The 17,684-nt window shown below is 48.1% G+C and overlaps 1 protein-coding gene across 7 annotated transcripts in view; it reads right to left on the bottom strand.

The window, feature by feature from the left end:
- The window catches only part of FLNB (filamin B), a 143,084-nt gene that overhangs the window by 37,593 nt on the left and 87,807 nt on the right, over positions 1 to 17,684 (bottom strand). For 4 of the 7 annotated variants that reach the window (XM_053897895.1, XM_053897889.1, XM_053897890.1 and 1 more), the window contains exons 19-27: positions 13,909 to 14,026; positions 11,497 to 11,759; positions 9,563 to 10,160; positions 8,732 to 8,905; positions 7,577 to 7,739; positions 6,730 to 6,890; positions 2,882 to 3,049; positions 1,470 to 1,562; positions 557 to 680 (exon numbers count right to left, since the gene is read on the bottom strand). In XM_053897895.1, the coding sequence (XP_053753870.1) occupies positions 557 to 680; positions 1,470 to 1,562; positions 2,882 to 3,049; positions 6,730 to 6,890; positions 7,577 to 7,739; positions 8,732 to 8,905; positions 9,563 to 10,160; positions 11,497 to 11,759; positions 13,909 to 14,026 (1,862 nt within the window). The remainder of the gene's footprint in view (positions 1 to 556; positions 681 to 1,469; positions 1,563 to 2,881; positions 3,050 to 6,729; positions 6,891 to 7,576; positions 7,740 to 8,731; positions 8,906 to 9,562; positions 10,161 to 11,496; positions 11,760 to 13,908; positions 14,027 to 17,684) is intronic. The other 3 variants (XM_053897892.1, XM_053897893.1, XM_053897894.1) reach the window with 1 other exon arrangement.

The raw sequence follows: 17,684 nt of genomic DNA, 5'->3' as shown, positions 1-17,684 counted from the left end.
AGAAGTCAAAAAGTAAAAATCTTTGTCCTAATCAGAAAATTACTTGCAAGGCCACCAGAAAGAAGACTTTGATGAATTAATGCATTCCTTGTTTCTTCAAAGATTCCCAACTCCTTAATTTTAGCTTGTCTTTAAATTAAAGATGGCTGAAAAGAACAAAGTAGGAGGAAACAGGATGCTAAGAAAGGAGCAGACACAAATATCAAGGCTAGTGTATTGATATACCTGTGCAGAGCATGAAGGTTCTCGGTGATACCTGCTGATCTGATGGGTGGATGGATGGGTGGATAGATGGCTGGGTGGGTGAGTGGGTGTGTGGATGGATGGATGGATGGATGGATGGATGGATGGATGGACGGACGGTTGAGTGGATGGATGGATGGTTGGGTGGTTGGATGGGTAGATGGGTAGATAGACCAGTGGGTGGGTGGATAGGTGGATGGACAGATGGATAAATGAATGGATGAGTGGATCACCAAGGCAGTGCTGGTCAATCCTGCAGAGGAGTAGGCTTCAGGCTGGTTTGGACCCTCTTCTGTAAGTGTCAGGAGCTTACCTACGAGGGATCTCTTCATCAGCGTATTTAACCGAGACCATGTAAGGCCCCTCCTGGGATGGGGTGTAGGTCACTGTGTGTGTGCCATCCCCATTGTCCACTATGTTCACCGGCTCCACCAGGCCTGAGAACAGAAATGATAAGTCTGAGGAACTGCTTGGACTCTCCTTCACTCCACCCTGGGCTGAGTTTGAAACAGAATCACATTCATCCCAAACCAATCACATTGGTTTCCACTGATGAGTAACATTAAGGCAGGCAGGCCATAATCAGAGGCCTGAGAAATCACAGGAGACAGGATCCCCAATTCATGGTTGCAGAAATGACCCCAAGAGACACCTTCAGCTTTCTGTTGGCTAAAGTACACTCAGTCAGCCCTTGAGTATAATTAAGGAGACTGCCCGTGCTTGTGCAAAGATGCATGTTGCAGACATGCTCTACCCTTTCAAGCTGGTTAGGCATGCTTGGGATGTGGCAATTTTACTGTACAGCTGAGGAAGGGCCAAAGAGTCCACAATTCTGAACAGAAAAATTAACCAATGGGCTGGCCAGTCAAGACTTATGGCCACCTTTGATCAAAGACCAGTATGGCGCCGGCAGGATGGGCATAGGTGCAGGACAGGTGAGGGTGTCAATCTCATGGGGTGAGGGGACCTTCAAAGTGATGCCTACAGGGGATGGTTAGAGACTATGTTAAAACATAATCAAGGCATGCATTGCGTTGGTAGATTCCAGATCCCAGTTCTGAACGTGAGCATCAAGGATGGGTTAACGGCAGAGTAGGTTAAGCAAAGCATGGTCTACTCAGTAAGCAAAGCAGAGGAGGCAGGAGCAAGGCAATGTGAAGGATGAAGCCAGCAAGAGGCATTCAGGTCACATAAATTAGAGCAGCAGGCAATAGGAAAATGCAAACCTGTCTCCGTAAAGTCACCCTTCGGGTCACCTTTAAAGAACTCTGAAATGGCTTTCAAGGGGCTGCGCCATGACTGGGAATCCACCTCATCAACTAAAATTAAAAGGCTGTTACTTCAGAGTCCTCCATAATAATATAATAGAGGTAGATATCTAAGTAAAGCACCCCCCTCCTCTCTCTCTCTCTCTCTCTCTCTCTCTCTCTCTCTCTCTCACACACACACACACACACACACACACACACACACACACACACACACACAGGTCATACAAGCTCAGTAACTATTAGAATCAGATTCCAGCCCCATGACCTCATTTCCCTCAAACCACGTCTGCCCTGAGCTTCAAAGGGCATAACCTCCTGCTGAACCCCATTAAGGAGAAAGTTCCTCTTCAAAGAAGGAAGCCCCCAATTGCCATTTCTGTGAAGCCAAGAACACATCACTGGGGAAAAATCCAGATAATTTAAGAAATTAAGCAGAGAATGGCACACTTTAAATGCTAGAAGAGGAAATGTGATCGTCTACCAAATAAGGTAAACTTCAATGCACTTCAGGGCTTTGTCCCAAAATGGCCTGCTAGCCTTACTGAACCCCAGTGTTCCAGGCTGCCAACAGGGCAGGCCAAACTGGCAACAAAGGCCATTTCCCAAGAGACCCTCTCCCTCCAGGAAGTTGGGACAATGACAAAGCCATGTGTCACATGGGAGGAGTAGCTGTCATTTCCAGAAATTTGGAGTGTGTTCCACATGGGCACAAAGGCACCTCGAAGAAAATTATCACCTCCAACCCCATTGCCCACCCAAATTCTAGACCAACCCCAGTCACCTCACAAATGCTGAAATGTGTAACCAAGCAGTTTTAACAGTATTACACGGGAGAGCCCAAAGACTACTTGCTTCATCTCACTACTTAAGAAAAATAAAAATTTAAAAAGATATTAAGAGGGGCTCATGGGTGGCTCAGTCAGTTAAGTGTCCAACTTTGGCTCAGGTCATGATCTCACGGTTTGTGGGTTCGAGCCTCGCATTGGGCTCTGTGCTGACAGCTCAGAGCCTGAAGCCTGCTTCTGATTCTGTGTCTCCCTCTCTCTGCCCCTCCCCTGGGGCTCATGGTCTGTCTCTCTCTCTCTCTCAAAAAAAATAAATAAAAAGCATCAAAAAAAATTTTTTTTAATTTAAGAAGACACTCAGAGCCATATTATTAAATAGGGGAAAGACCACTAGAGAAAGAAGAGGTCTGCCTGCTTATTAAGCAGGAGCTTCTCCTGTTTAGAGTATGGAGCAATAAAACAATTTAAGAAATTTAATTTTAAGTTCATGACCAAACTCAAAAGTAAAGTGCCTGCTGTGGCTCACGGCTGCCCCCATCTGGGGCAGGTGAATGTCAGCAGGGGGGCAGGATGCATATTCACCTCGTGGGCCCAGGACCCTCACTTCCAGTGGGGCCAGGCCGGCCTTGCTGCTGTCCACTGTGAAAGACTGCAAGATGCGAGCTCGGACACCGGAGCCCAGTCCGGGGCCAGCAATCTTGACCTTGCTAGGATCCACGACATCTTTCACTGGAACTCTGAAGGGACTGCCTGGAAAACAAGTCACAGGATTCTGAGCACGGGAGCCTTGCCTTGTGTGCACCCAGAATCACACTGCTGCTCTGCATGGGCCCTTGGTGGTTTGGACCTTAGTCAGTTCCCCCCACCTTGCTGTGTGTGCACCCATGTGCATCCACTCCATGCAGACACTGTGCCAGGTGCTGGGCCCAGAGTGGCTAATGGCCCTTGAGGAACCCACAGTGTAGAAGGGCGAGGCACACAAGGCACTGTACTATCACATAACATGTTAAGGGCATGGACAAGCCCTGGTGGGGCACTTAGAAGGCAATGAGTCCAGTCTTCAGGAGGCCAGGGGAAGCTTTCCAGTGACATTGAAGCTGAGACATGAGAGTGAACAGATAGCATCCAGGGAAGCAGATGGAGAGGGGTTTTAAGCTGTGATGGGCATATGCAGAGGACTGGAGGTGAGGGGAAAGACAGGCTATTGAGGAAAATGAAGGAAGACAGCTGAGTGGTGGAAGAAAGAAGTGGAAAGGGCTATAGAGGCAGGGAGGCCTTTTGGCCCACATTCAATATTCTCTCCCCAAACAGCTCCCGAGGGCTTCCTGGAATCCTCCCCCAGCAACGTAGCCTGCTTGGTTCCCTGGTCATTGGGTGAACCCTTGCTTTCTCCCTGTCAGCTGTGGTCCTCTGACTCTTTGAAGGTATTGGTTTTAAAGACCAAGTTAACAGAAAATGCTGCGTGATCAGGATTTGCAAGACGAGCACTGAACAGAGAAGCCAGGGCTGGACCAGGGACCCTCATGGGATTCCCCCACCAAGGGGGACAGAGGAAGACCTCCTCAGAGCTGAGTCAGAAACGGGAGCCCCAATGGCTCTGGAATCATGCCCCCCTCTGGCTTCCAAGTCCATCACCGAGGGGCAGTGATATGCATCTCTTGCTGTGCGCAGAAGTCCTTGTGTTCCCCAAGAAGGCTGGCAAAATTAATGACTTCTAACTGCCACACAAACTCAGGTGTCTCTGCTTTGCATCCCCCACCAAATTTATCTGTTGTAGAATTAGGGGTGGTACATTACAAGATCACACAAAGAACAGAGACCTTGGCTTTTTAGCAATAGCTGGGTTTTGACGGCATCAAAGTTTTCAGCTAGCTGAAATAAATGGCTGACCCTGGCAAAGACAAACATCACCCTCCATGTTTGGGTTTAGGGAAACAAAAGGGAGCTTCAGTTTACAGAGAAACGGCTGAGAATTTCAGTGTCAGCAGGTGATGGCCATCGACTACCCCTGAGGCTGATCTCCAAGTCAGAGCCCCCACTGGAAGGTGTCTGAACTCTGCATGAGAGTAGCCAAGAACTAACAAAATGACTTTAGACCCGAGGTATGAGGTGGCAGATACCAAGCATTACCTGCCCCCCATGCTGTGCCCCAGGCAGACATCAAAAACCAATCACAGCAGCTCTTCTTCCTGATGCCCTTATCTCAGTTGATCCAGTTGATCTAAGAACCACCACCAACCGACCATAGCTGGCCCACCAGAGGAAACTAATAGGCCACAGCGGGTAAACTAATAACTCCACTACAGGTCTGTACCAGGCCAGGAAACACTGGACTATGTTTAACCAATCAGAATTCCCATGAGAGCAAATCAGAAGCTAGCAGGTATGTTTCACAGCTCAACACCATATGAGTTACCTTAGCTAAGCAGCCCAATACTAAGACAACTAACCAACACTTTCCTAAATAACTCTGCCTGGGAAGGGCCTGGGATCTGGGAAAAGCTGGTATTCAGCTCTGAGAGGCAACAGAGAGTCTGAAGCATGAAGACGTACCATCTACCTCTGGTAAGAAAATTCCAAGTGGGTCTCTCTTTATTGTAATTCTCAAAGATGGCTGTCTGCTTCATGCTCATGCATCAGCCACAGGGGTCCAAGCCCGCACCCTCTTCTGCAAGGGGAACTCCAAAGCTGATGGCATCCACCAGACCTTCCCAATAAAGTCAGAACGGTGTTGTTATCTCCACGACCAGGAGATTGTCTTCTCCACTGCTCCCTGCCTGGGTGATGATGTGGATACCTACCACATCATCTCTCCTGAGAACAGCCTTCCATCTGTTCTCTGTACTCTCCTCTACCATCCCCCCAACTGCAGAGCTGCAGAGCTCCAAAAGATACCCAAGGCTCTGCATTCTGTCACTGAGCCCTGTTCTTTCTTTGTAGCAGTTATCAGGAGAAGTCGCATAAACACCAGCCAGGAAGTTCCCGGAGCTCAAGAGCTTTGACTGTCTTGTCCATGACTGAATGCGTCTTGACTAGTGCTTACAGGGATTTAGAAAGCTATGATCAGCTGCAAAGCCAAGTTTGAGGAGAAACTTACCAATTTAAGTTTCTTAAACTCAGAAAGACTTAAGCCTTCAAAGAAAATCTAAGCCTTCATAAAATTAAGGCTTAAATGAACATCTGAGGAGCATTAATTTGAGCTGAATGTCAATGCTTTCAGATCAATGTGAGAGGAAGAGTGAGTTTGAACGTGTGCACACGTTTGCATGTAATAAAGGAGGGAAACATACAGATTCAGGAAACTGTTTGGTCAATGCACACTCCACTTCCCTGGGAGTAAGTCGAAAACCTAAAAGTAAGCTCCTCAGCCTGGTCCTTCCCCTTCCGTCTCACCCTGGCTTATGACTTTTAGGGCAAGAATAATACTGACCAACCCAAGGCTCCTCCTGCCCCAGGAGTCTTGGGGGTAGGGTTCCGACCTCTTTCTCAACATATCTAAGCCAAGGCATAGGCTGACTCAGAGGCAGCCCCTAGAGTCCTTACCTGTGTCCACTCCATACCACAGTCACCTACCCATCTAGATCTGTGTTGAGTGGCAACTGTTTCATTAAATAAGCAGAAGCAGAACCTATGAAAATCCCTCCCCTGGAGCATGAAAGGTGGAGGGCCCTTTGCCACTTAAGTCATGTATTTCCTCATTGTTTCAATCATGTATAGCAGTGGTTCTCAACTAGGGATGATTTTGTCCCCAAATGGATACTTGGCAATATCTAGAGACATTTTTGGTTGTCACAAAATGAAGGGGGGTGGAATGCTACTCAATACCCTACAATGCACAGGACAGCCTTCCCACAACAAAGATTTATCCCACCCCCAATTTTTTATGTAATCATCAACCCAACATGGGACTCAACCTCACAACCCTGAGATCAAGAGCTGCATATACCACCTCCTGAGCCAGCCAGGCACCCAACAAACCCTGTTTTATAGCCAGTGCATATACTACATCATTAAATAGAAAAGAAATTAATAAATAAAAATTTGAGTCTGCATGTCTCTTTTGGCTACCAGGACTGTCAATGAAAAACAGAAAGTAAGAAAACACGCCTAAGGTGCGTAAGAACCAACCATAGAATAAAATGGAGATTTTCAACGTTCTAAAAAAAAAAAAAAAATCAGCTTTCACTTAAATTAGGTCCTCCAACATGTGAGCAACCATTTGCAGTCAAAATGCCAAGTTGATGTGTTCTGCCATGTTACTGGTCCTCCTGGCAGGTGGGATATTCTTGGAGATGCAGCCATAAAGCAAATTCTCCCTTTGCAGTCACTGCAAATATCAGACTCTTTCTCCACTCAGAGATAAGCAAAACAAAACGTGCTTTCACGCGAAATCAATTGTTCTTTGGGTACCTTTCTGAGGGAAGCCTTACCAGGGATGTGGGCTCCTCCGTATGTGATGTTAACGTCATAGTCCCCTGGAGCAAAGGGGACGTACTCAGCGCTGCAGCTACCATCTTTGTTGTCTCTGCAGTTGATCTTCGACTCTGATGGGCCTTCGACAGTTATGCCAAGCCCACCAATTCCTGCCCCTCTGGAAAGTGTGGAGAAGAAAGCACAGTGGTACTAGTGGTTCATGCTAGTCTGCCTATTGTCAAAACTATTTAAAATCCCTCTATAAACGATCCCATGTAGCCAACCTGACTCAACTACTGTGACACCTCTCACACAGAAGATTTCTCAACAGTATAAGACAGATTTAACCTCTCCTTTCCAATGCTTATTCTTCTTTTGATTAAAAAAAAAATTTTTTTTTTTTAATGCTTATCTGGGGCAGGTGGGGAGAGAGAGAGACAGCAGGAGAGGGGCAGAGAGAGAGGGACAGAGTGAGGATCCCAAGCAGGCTCCACGCTGTCAGTGCAGAGCCTGACACAGGGCTCGAACTCACAAACCCATGAGATCATGACTTGAGCTAAAATCAAGAGTCAGATGCCCAAACAACTGAGCTGCCCAGGCGCCCCACAGGAGGCATACTTCTAATATCTCACCTAACTATGAGATTGGCTATATATATTTCTGCATTATCAAGTTAAGGAGCTTCCATCTAGTTCTGCTTTGCTCAGCAATTTTATGACTATCACCAGGAGCTTTCTGGTAACTTTTTGAGTACCAGACTCCATGACACATACGCAGAATACACCCGTAAAACTCAGAGCAGTTGAACTACCTAAACCTACTCTTTTTAGAGAGTCAACACACAGAGCCCAGGACCCTGCTTACCTAGTAACCACGGTGAAGACATTGGGTTTGTTGGTAAAGGCCTCTTTCAACCCAGGTCCTTGGGCTTGAACCCGAGATGGCTGGCAGCCTTCGGTTACAGCCACTTTGAAGGGACTATTTGGGACAGGTACATCATCGTAGGTCACCTCCACTACATGGAGACCTGTTCAAAAACAACAAACAGAAGCATATTTGTACAGGAGTCACCTATTTGTGGGAAATAACACTCTACTGCAGAGTTTCACCTAGTACCCATACCTACCTGCTATACCATGTTATTTGCAACAAGTGGTTAAAGAAATAGTACAACATCGGTATGATTTGATTCTTTTTAAATGCACTTGTTTATTTATGCTTTCTGTTCACCTGACAGACACATAACTCTCCCTCCCTGACACACATATGCACAAGGTCTCTCCTCCAAGCAAATATCACTACATCTGTATTCAAGTTAGTCATCTTAAATGTATTATCCTGATCTGGAAACACTCCATGCAGTCATTAGCCAAGAGACAAAGGGGGAATCCATGAAATAGAATATACATGCATTTACATAAAGAGATTGGAAGTATCTGCACCAAAATATTTATAGGAATCACATATCCAAGTAATGAGGATATATGGTACTTTTAATTTTTTACCTTTTTGTTATTTATCAAATTAAAAAATGTTTTTATTAATGTTTATTTTTGAGAGACAGAGTGTGAGTGGGTGAGGGGCAGAGAGAGAGGGAGACACAGGCTCTCGGCTCTGAGCTGTCAGCACAGAGCCCAGTGCGGGGCTCAAAGCCATGAACCGCAAGATCATGACCTGAGCCAAAGAAGGACGCTTAACTAAGTCACCCAGGTGCCCCTCAAATTTTTAAATAATTTTAATATTCAAGAAATAAATTATGTAAAACAAACTCTACAAATGGGCAATACGCATGACATCACTCATAACCTGCTCGGGTGAGCCTGAGGCTAAACCTGGCCCAAGTGTCAACATATAAGGAGGCATTATAGGGGAGGGAGATTTCCACATGTCCCTGTCACTTTGTACATGCCTCTGTTGAGACAGGCCAGACGCATGAGGCAGGAGTCAACACCAGTCACCAAACGAAATGGCCCAGCACAGCTATGAACAAGGGTCATGTCCAAGGAGAAATCAACTCACCTTTCTCAAAGGGCGTGTACTCCACCTGGTAGGTCCCATCGGCATTGTCTGTGACGAAGCACTCGGTAGAGGCCCCTGAGGGGTTGGCGACATGGGCTTTGATGTGGTCACCCCCAACCTGTGTCAGGGGCCGTGAGTCAACCGTGAAGTCGGTGGTGGCCTCACGAAACACATCTGCAGAGCAATCACACAGATAAGAACGTCACCTATACCTGGGACCCAGGACCAAATCCAAGAACCAAGGTCCTTGCACTTTAGATACGTTAGGTCTAGTTTCAGTGACAGCAGACAACTGTTTTCTCTGACTCTCAAAATCAACAGTATTAATGACCACCTCCCCCTACCACCACCCTGCAAAAGCTGCTTCCTCCCGGGTAGTCCGTGGAAGCCCCAGTGAGAACACAACCACTTGTACACTTTTTGGACAAAGGTGGGATCTGGGAACAGGTTAAAGGACAAAGACAGATCTGCTCTGCAGCAAGTGTGGTATTAGCACCACATCTGAAACCTTTTCAATTCAGTGTCAAAAATGAAAGATCTTGAATTCCCACATAAAAATCAAGGTTTTTAACTCTGCCAGAGAAACAGGAAAATCTGCAGGCAGTGCTGGGCCCTGTTCCCCACAGAGAAACGTGAGGGTCAGGCAGCAGAAATGCCATGTGCCCACTCCTTTGCCATGGTCCTTCTCTTCTGGATGCAGAGAGCACAGGTGAGTGTTTTCTTACACCCCACCTGGCCCCAGTGGGCATATGAGTTCAGAGCTCCACTCAGCTTCTGGGGACCCCTAAGTCCCAAGCTATTTTGCAGCTTCCCTCTCTTTATGAAACCTACCTTTTCCTTCTATTCCTGGCCCAAAGACTTTGACCCTGCTGGTGTCCACAGCGGGCTCCACCTTGACCCTGGCGGGGAAGTGGGGCACGAGCTCGCCTCCATACTTCATGGTCAGTGTGTACATGCCGGCGGTCAGGGGCACATAGGTCACCGCATAGGTGCCGTCTTTGTTGTTTTCAATACAGACTTCAGCTTTCGCTCCCGAGTCTGACACGGCTTCCAGGCCCAGGGCCCCGGGCCCTGCTTCCGAACAGTCAACACTCAGCAGCCCAGCTTCACCCACTTTCCCATGCTGGAGACCTGGCCCCGAAGCCACGACTTTAGAGGGGTCGAAAGGCATTTCAATGTCGGCTTTGAAGGGAGAACCAGGTATATGGACCTCTTCAAAGAGAATGTTGACAAAGTACTCCCCGGGCTTTGTGGGCAGGTAGGAGACAGAGCACGTGCCATCGCCATTGTCAGAGCATTCAATTTTGGCCTCGCATGGGCCTTCCACGGTGAGGCCCAAACCTCCGGTGCCCGCTCCTTTGGTGTCGATGGTGAACTCCGCGGGCTTGCCCACGAGACCACCTTCAAGGCCAGGACCATGGGCCTTCACCTATTTGAACAGAGAATAAAAGTCGAACTGCGCCTGATGCTGGAGTGGCTGCTCGGCCAGCACCACTTCACACCCCAGCCTGCAATCAGGCCTCTCAGCTGAGTGGCCCTTCTCCCTGGGGCCTAACTCATGTCACACAGACCCGAGTTGGAGCCACGGTGCAATCCAGGCTGCAGATGGCTACCAAAGGGAGACACGGCTGCAAGCTCAGTCAACACTGAAAGCTATAGCACCGAGGCGTGGCCCTCTGAAGCCCGGCATGTGACTTCCACTCTGCCATGCCCAGCATTCCCGAACCACAGGGCTGGAGGTGGAGACTAACAAACACACGCGGGGCTGAACGCTTGTAGCATGGTTTTATGGGCCTCCCTGTTGCTTGGAAGGCTACACCTCCCTCAACAAACTCCACATAATAAAAAACTGCAGTGGTGGATACCTGTCCTTCTACATTTGTCCAAACCCATAGAATGTAGACCACCAAGAGTGAACCCTTGTGCAAACTACGGATCTGGGGTGAACAGGATGTCAGCGTAGGTCCGTCAGTTAGAACAAACATAGAACTCTGCTGGGTGATGGTAATAATGGGGAGGCTGTGCACATGCAGGCACAGGAGGTATGAGGGAAATCTCTGTACCCTCCTCTCAATTCTACTAGGAACCTAAAACTGCTCTAAAAACAAAAATCTAATAAAATTTTTAATTTATTTATTAAAAATTTTTTTTTGAAGGTTTATTTTTCAGACAGAGAGAGAGAGAATTTGAACGGGAGAGGGGCAGAGAGAGAGAGAGGGAGAGAAAGAACCCCAAGCAGGCTCTGTGTTGTCAGTGCAGAGCCCGACACAGGGCTTGATCCCACAAACCATGAGATTGTGACCTGGGCCGAGGTCAAGAGTCAGATGCCTAATTGACTGAGCCACCCAGGTGCCCCACTCATATATTTTTATATTGTATTATACAGCTTCTGCAGGGTGAGCTCACTCTGCATGCTGGACGCTGGCCTCCACCCACACTATCTCACCTCACCCATTCAGGCTCACCCGTTATTATGCTAGCAAATGAAGGGCTAGAACCCAGGGACAAGGCCCTCACCGAAGCCTCACCACCAGAGATAGAGAGAGAAGACGAGCAGTGGGAAGGATGGCAAGCTGCCCAGGTGACCCCCCCCCCCTCCCCGGCCAAGGCTGAACTATAGGACAGAAAACTTCCGTCAGTCGTTGAGAATGGACTTTCCTCAGAAAATGATTTTCTAAAGGTCTTTGTCAAGCAGGATCGGTGAAGGACCACAGTGTTATATTTGACAACAGGAGACACATCCTGGTACAAAAACACAAGCTAACCTTGGTGGGATCTGGTGGCAGTGAGGCCTCTACCGTGTAGGGGCTCCCAGGCACGGGGTGTCCATCGTAGGTGACGTCTACAGCGTAGAGCCCCTCCTCGCGAGGGATGAACTTGGCTGTGCTGCTCTCCCGGCCCACCACGGGCGCCACCAGACACGGCACGACCTTCCTCGAGGGGCTCAGGATCGTCACATCCAGCTTCCCCTGGCCTCCTGCCCCGTTTGTGTCAATGGCGAACTCCTGGCCCTTCCCGACTTCGACTCCTGGAAAAGGGGAACATGCCGAAGTGATGAGCTGACCCTTTTCAGCAACAAGAACAACCGAGAGCAAAAAACTGACAGTTCCTTGGACATGAGGTGTTATCTCAGCCCAGGCAACAAGCAGTGGCTGATATCGAGGACAAGAAGCAAGACTGAGTAGGGATAATCAGCATGTACCTGGATAATAACCAGTACAAGAACAATTATTAATTAATGATGATATTGATAACAATGATAGCTGACACGTACTGAATGCACTCTACACCCTGGCACATCATCTCATTTAATTTTTACCACAACCCCATGGGGTATTTGTCAGTGATGGCTTTAACACATGGGAAAACTGAGTCTCAGAGAGGTTAAGGAATGTGTCCAGGGTGACACCCAGCAGACCAGAAAGGTGGGACTCAAACATAAACTTACCTGATCTCACAATGTGATCTGCTGACTGGTAAATTATAATCTGACACTGTCCTCTACTTACTTCAGGTGTTAACTTTATATCAAAACATTCCCATAGGCCAATGTTTTATTTACTAACTCTTGGCAGCAAATTTAGTCCTACAGCCAACAAGGCAAAAGTCACAGAGCTGGCCGGTGCAGGGGCACTGAGGCGAGTCTGAGGAAGTGACTCTCTGTACTGCGCTGATATCTGAAAGTTCTCTGCAAAGCAGGGCCACAGAAAACCCATGTGCTGTATTTGACAAAAACAGGGGAAGGACTTTGAACCCAAAGGAAAGCACTTGGGAGCACAGGGCCTCCGCCACAAGCCAGGGAATTCCTGACTCTGGAGCCTCAGAGCGCCATGGCCCAAAGGCTTTTCTAATCGCCATTGTGCTTTGCCTGGTCTGCAATTGAAGCCCTAAGTGTCTTAGAGAAAAAGCAACAATGAGGAGACACATGAAAAGGACTGGACAGTGACGATTCATATGCTCAGAGCTGGCTGCCCTCCAAGGACAAAGCCAGCATCCATTTCTTGCTTCAGAGACCCCAGAGCTGGGAGGTGGCTCATGTATTTGGGTCACAGGTCAGTGAAGGCGCTCATGAACGGTCCACTGAGACCAAAGAGGCCTGCCTTGGGGGGGTATGCGCTGAGCCCCACGTGACCCTGAAATCAGGTGAATGTGTGCCACCGAGGCATGGCCGGGTTGCAGCCACACAGCAGCTCATGCCAACAAGGGGACATAGGTGTGCGTGTTCTCCTGGATGCAGTGCTGATGTCAAAAGGCAGGCTGAAGACACACGGGTATGGCAGGATAATTTTAATGCAAAATAAACATTGTCAAATGTTTTCTGCTGGCACATATGCACATATAGATGCAGAGGGAAGGTCTGGAAGGATAAAAACTGAACTGAAAACTCTGGTTAACCTAAGGGAGAAAAAAAGGTAGCAGAGTGGAGTTTACTCTCAACTGTGATGTTTTTTAGATGAAAGTGGATTTATGCATTGCTTGTATAAAAAAATAATTCTATGATTACGTGTTGAACTTCTGAAGATGAGTGATAACAACATCAGTGTTCACATTATACTATGGTCTTTACTTTTGTATGTTTGGAATTTTCCCTAATAAAATAAATTGAAACATTTTAAAATAAATGAAATGAGTTTGTACTGATAAGATACCTACCAAGCTAAAGGAATACTGGGATGGGGCTGGAGGGATGTATCATACTTGTGGTTTCTGAGCGCCAGGGAGTTGGCTTTTATGCTAGACTGTCTACCCTCGTGTGGATTCCATGGCCAAGGACAACTAGCACAGTAGAAACTCACCAGAAATCAATGTGTCCCAACTTCTCTATGTAATGAAAGCTTCCCACTGCGAGGCCAGCAGTTACGGAGGCCTGGCTATGTGCCAGCCCCTGAATCAGGAGCTCTTATTTAACTTTCAAAATATTCCTGTGAATGTCAGTATTCTTGATCTCCCCTCCCCGACTCTAAAAATGAGAAGACCGAGGATTGGTGAAGTCACAGAGGTCAGGAGGGTCACAGAGCTATCCTACAGCATGGCCCCAATCCACACCCAAGTCTGTCCCACTGCAAAGTCTCTTAAGGCAGAATGTTTCTCTGCAAACTGTCCTTTGAAGGGAATCTAATTGGCAGCCCCAGTTGATGGTCTTCAGTGACCTGCCCCCCCTTCATCCACACACTTACTGTTTTCCAGCCCATTAATTTTTATCTTGCTCAGATCCAGTGGAGCAGCCACGCCCACGGCAAAAGGGCTTTTAGGGATGGGGTCGCCACCATAGGTAACCAGAACCTGCATATTGCCCTGGAACGAGAGGAAACAGAGTGCACCTTTGGGCACCAACATCTAACTTGCTGTTTAAACCTGCCTTCCAGATCCTTCATTCTTCCAGAGACACAGGGCACTTGACTCCAGTAGATTTAGAGACATCACAGATATAGGGGTGCCTGGGTGACTTAGTCAGTTAAGCGTCCAACTCTTGGTTTTGGCTCAGGTCATGATCTCATGGTTTGTGAGTTCGAGCCCTGCATCAGGCTATGTGCTGACAGCATGGAGTCTGCTTGGGATTCTCTCTCCCCTCTCTCTCTCAGCCCCTCCCCCTCTCACATTCCCTCTCTTCCTCTCTCTCTCAAAAATAAATCAATAAACTTAAAAAAAAAAAAAAAAAGAAAGAAACAGCACAGATACGTTTCTCTAAGCTTCCAGCACCACGGCAAGAACAAGCGAGAAAGATAAAACCAGAGCAGCTTATAACAACAGGGACGACTTAATAAGCCTACTGTGCTCTGTGCTTTTAAGCATTTCCTTGACTCAATCTCCAAACAGTCCAAAGGGGTGGTTTCCCACTGTCATCTCCATTTTTTCAGGAAAGGAAACTATAGCTCAGGGAGGTAGAGTCACATGCCCCAAATCACATACCTGGTAAGTGTGAGAGTCGGACCTCCACCCACAGCACCCAGACCAGTGTCCCAGCTGCTCTGCCACATTACCTCCACCCAGCACACACCTGACTGTGGCCATGGAGAAAGCTGCTGGGTATGGGGGCCTCTAACTGAACAAAATCAGCTTTTTCTACATTCTGGAAATCAATTTCAGGCCACCAGATGGTGAAAGGGATTTGCAGACTGGAGTTATTCTAGGACCACCGTGTAGTCTCGAAACTCCATCTACGTCAAGGAAAGAAAGAAAAGTTGCAAGTGCAGAGGGGACCACATCTGTGGGCTTGGCAGGCCCCTTGCTAGTAGGCCAGGGGTCATGGGAGCACAGTACGACCATATGTGCCACGGATGTTCTCCTCCGGCCAGTCCTGGCCCACTCACATCAGGCTTCCCCTCCCCAGTCAGCTAAGCAACCCCTGCCCCCCCCCCGCCCAACCAAGACTCCATGAAAGCCCATGGCTGTCCCAGTAGATTAAGATCTCCCTCACCTTAAACATCCAGGCATAACATAAGAGGACGTGGAGGAAATCTGGGGGCTCACCAGAATTTAGGCTCTGCTGAAAGCTGTCACTGATCAAGTGTTAAAAGGGTGTAGCTTTTGGCCTATATATATTTTCTCACATTGCTTATAATAATAAAAAAGGGGGGAAGAAGCCAAGAAAGAAATTGATTGCCATCATTGAAGGAGGGAGGATTGATTCTCCAGGATTTATTAGCACTGCAAACACACTAACTGGCCCCCTGCCTCAAGGGTGTAACATTTCGTGGTAAAATGTACACAGGTCAGATCCAACAGAGCTGAGAGCCAGCCCAGGGACAGGAAAGGTCTCCTCTCTGTAATGAGGAAGGCAGGGAGTGATCCATTACTTCAGCCACCATGGCAATTTCACCACACCAGCTCTTCCCAAGCTTCAATGTGCCCACAAGTCCCTAAATCCTTGAGGGCTAGGCCTCACAGCTAACCAGAGGTCATGGAAAAACTTCCTTCCCCACCAGCCCCTATAAGTCTTCTCATTGCGTCTCTGGTGCACCACACGAGGAGGAAAAATCCTCTTTCAATTAAGCCTACCCATCCCATAAAAGAAAGTGTGTTCAGGGGTGCCTGGGTGGCTCAGTTGGTTGAGTGTCCAACTTTAGCCCAGGTCATGATCTCACGGCTTGTGAGTTTAAGCCCCGCATGGGGCTCGCCGCTGTCAGTGCAGAGCCGGCTTTGGATTCTCTGTCCTCACTCTCTGCCTCTCCCCTGCTTATACACTCTCTCTCAAAAATGAATAAACATTAAAAAAAAAAAAAGTGTTCTCATTACCAGTAATAAAACAAAACAAAACAAAACAAAACAAAAACCCAGGAAATTAACTCAACCTCAAATAACTTAACAAGGGGGAGGAAGAGATCTGAAGAGATTTACCACCTGCAAGGGCCTGTAGCATTTTAAGGTTTCCTGTGAGGCCTGGCCAAGGAACAACCAGAGAGAGTAGTGATGTCAGGAATGTGTGAGCAGTGACCACTGGTGCATTTCACAAAGACCTTGCTGACTGCAGGTCAGTTTTATTTTCTCCCCTATGTGCCTCTGAGACCTTAATCCTACCCTGCACAGCACATGAACACAAGACTCTGACTTGCGAGCTCAGGTGAGGACAGGACCAAGTGAGCTCCCCACAGCCCCCTCCTCCAGAGACCTCCAGAACAGGTAGGGCCTGTCATCCTGTGAGGCTCAGTGAACTCACAGGGTCTCCTCAAGGCACCCACTGTAAGTACGTGGAGTTTTTGATTCCCAGTGGCTTCTGACCTAGAAGGTCATGGAGCCGTTGCCACCAGCTTCTCAAAGCACTTGCTCTATGGGAGGGAGTATGGGTGAGAAACTGAAGGCTTTTGGGGACGCAGCCATCCAAAAGCACAGAAGGCAAACTCCCTGGGAGAATATGGCATTGTGTCTTCTCCTTCCTAAGAAATCAAGCCTTTGTCTGACCTTTGGAGGATCCTCAAGCCCCAGTCCAACAAGGACACTCCACCAAGGCAAAAGGAGCTCTGATCACCACCTTCCGACGAGACCATGGCTGGTCTGCTGCAGGGAGGCAACACTCAGAGACCCTGCAGGGGACAGTAGTAGCCCGCAGGTGGCAGGGAGCAGGGAGCCAACAATCAGGTGGGGCCACAGCTCCTCATACAGCACAGCCTGCATTCTGAGGGCGACAGCTCACCCTGGGCTAGAACCCACCGCTGTCTCTTCACACACACCAAACAACTACACTTCTGGAAAGTTCCAGCCTGATATTCCCTAAAACCACCATAAGAAGGTGCACCTGTGGGCCTCAGTCTTCAAAGTGCGCTCCCTGCCTCCATGTTGGGCACGGCCTTCTGGGCTGACCCAGGCTTCTTAACCACATCCAAGGGCACGGCTCAAAAGGCAAGCTTATTTAACCTAATCTGGAGCTGTACGCTGCTCTTCAGAAAAGAGAGATCAAAGGCAAATGAGGATGCTTGGCCCCACTCTTGTGCAAAGTTCTTATGTTGTCTCTGCTTGTGAGAAGAGGCTCTATTTTGTGTATTCACGCTTTAAGGCATAAATCCATGCAGAGAACATAGAGCACCAGGCCCTATGCTCAAGACTGGGAATGGAAAGATATATATGCTTGTATATATATGACATGATATCCCATCCTTGGGGAACTCACAGACCAAGAGAAGAAATACAATCTGTTTCCTTTGCCACAGAGAAATTGGCTAAACTGCAAGTTGCCCAAATAAAGGAATGGCAAACCTTGCTCTAAACACCAAACCGGGACCAGAGAAGAACCATGTGAGCCGTTCACATCGGAGGCAGTGACACACCAAGCCTCTGCCAGGCTCCTTAGACACATGATAGGCAGCATCTGAACAAATAGCTCCAAATGGCCACTGAGCCTGCAATACCCCTCAAACCTACTGTCATCCAGAACTGGATGACTTTGACCTTGGGGTGACTTTGAAGAAGTCTCCCCCTCTAGCCTCCACCCTTGCCCCAACTGGCAGCTGGGGCTTCT

This window comes from Panthera pardus, unplaced genomic scaffold, assembly GCF_024362965.1.
Source record: "Panthera pardus isolate Hobbes unplaced genomic scaffold, ASM2436296v1 HiC_scaffold_8, whole genome shotgun sequence".
In the NCBI taxonomy this organism is placed as follows: Eukaryota; Metazoa; Chordata; class Mammalia; order Carnivora; family Felidae; genus Panthera; species Panthera pardus.
Note: the sequence above shows the minus strand (reverse complement) of the source record. Positions and strands in the feature narration are given on the sequence as shown.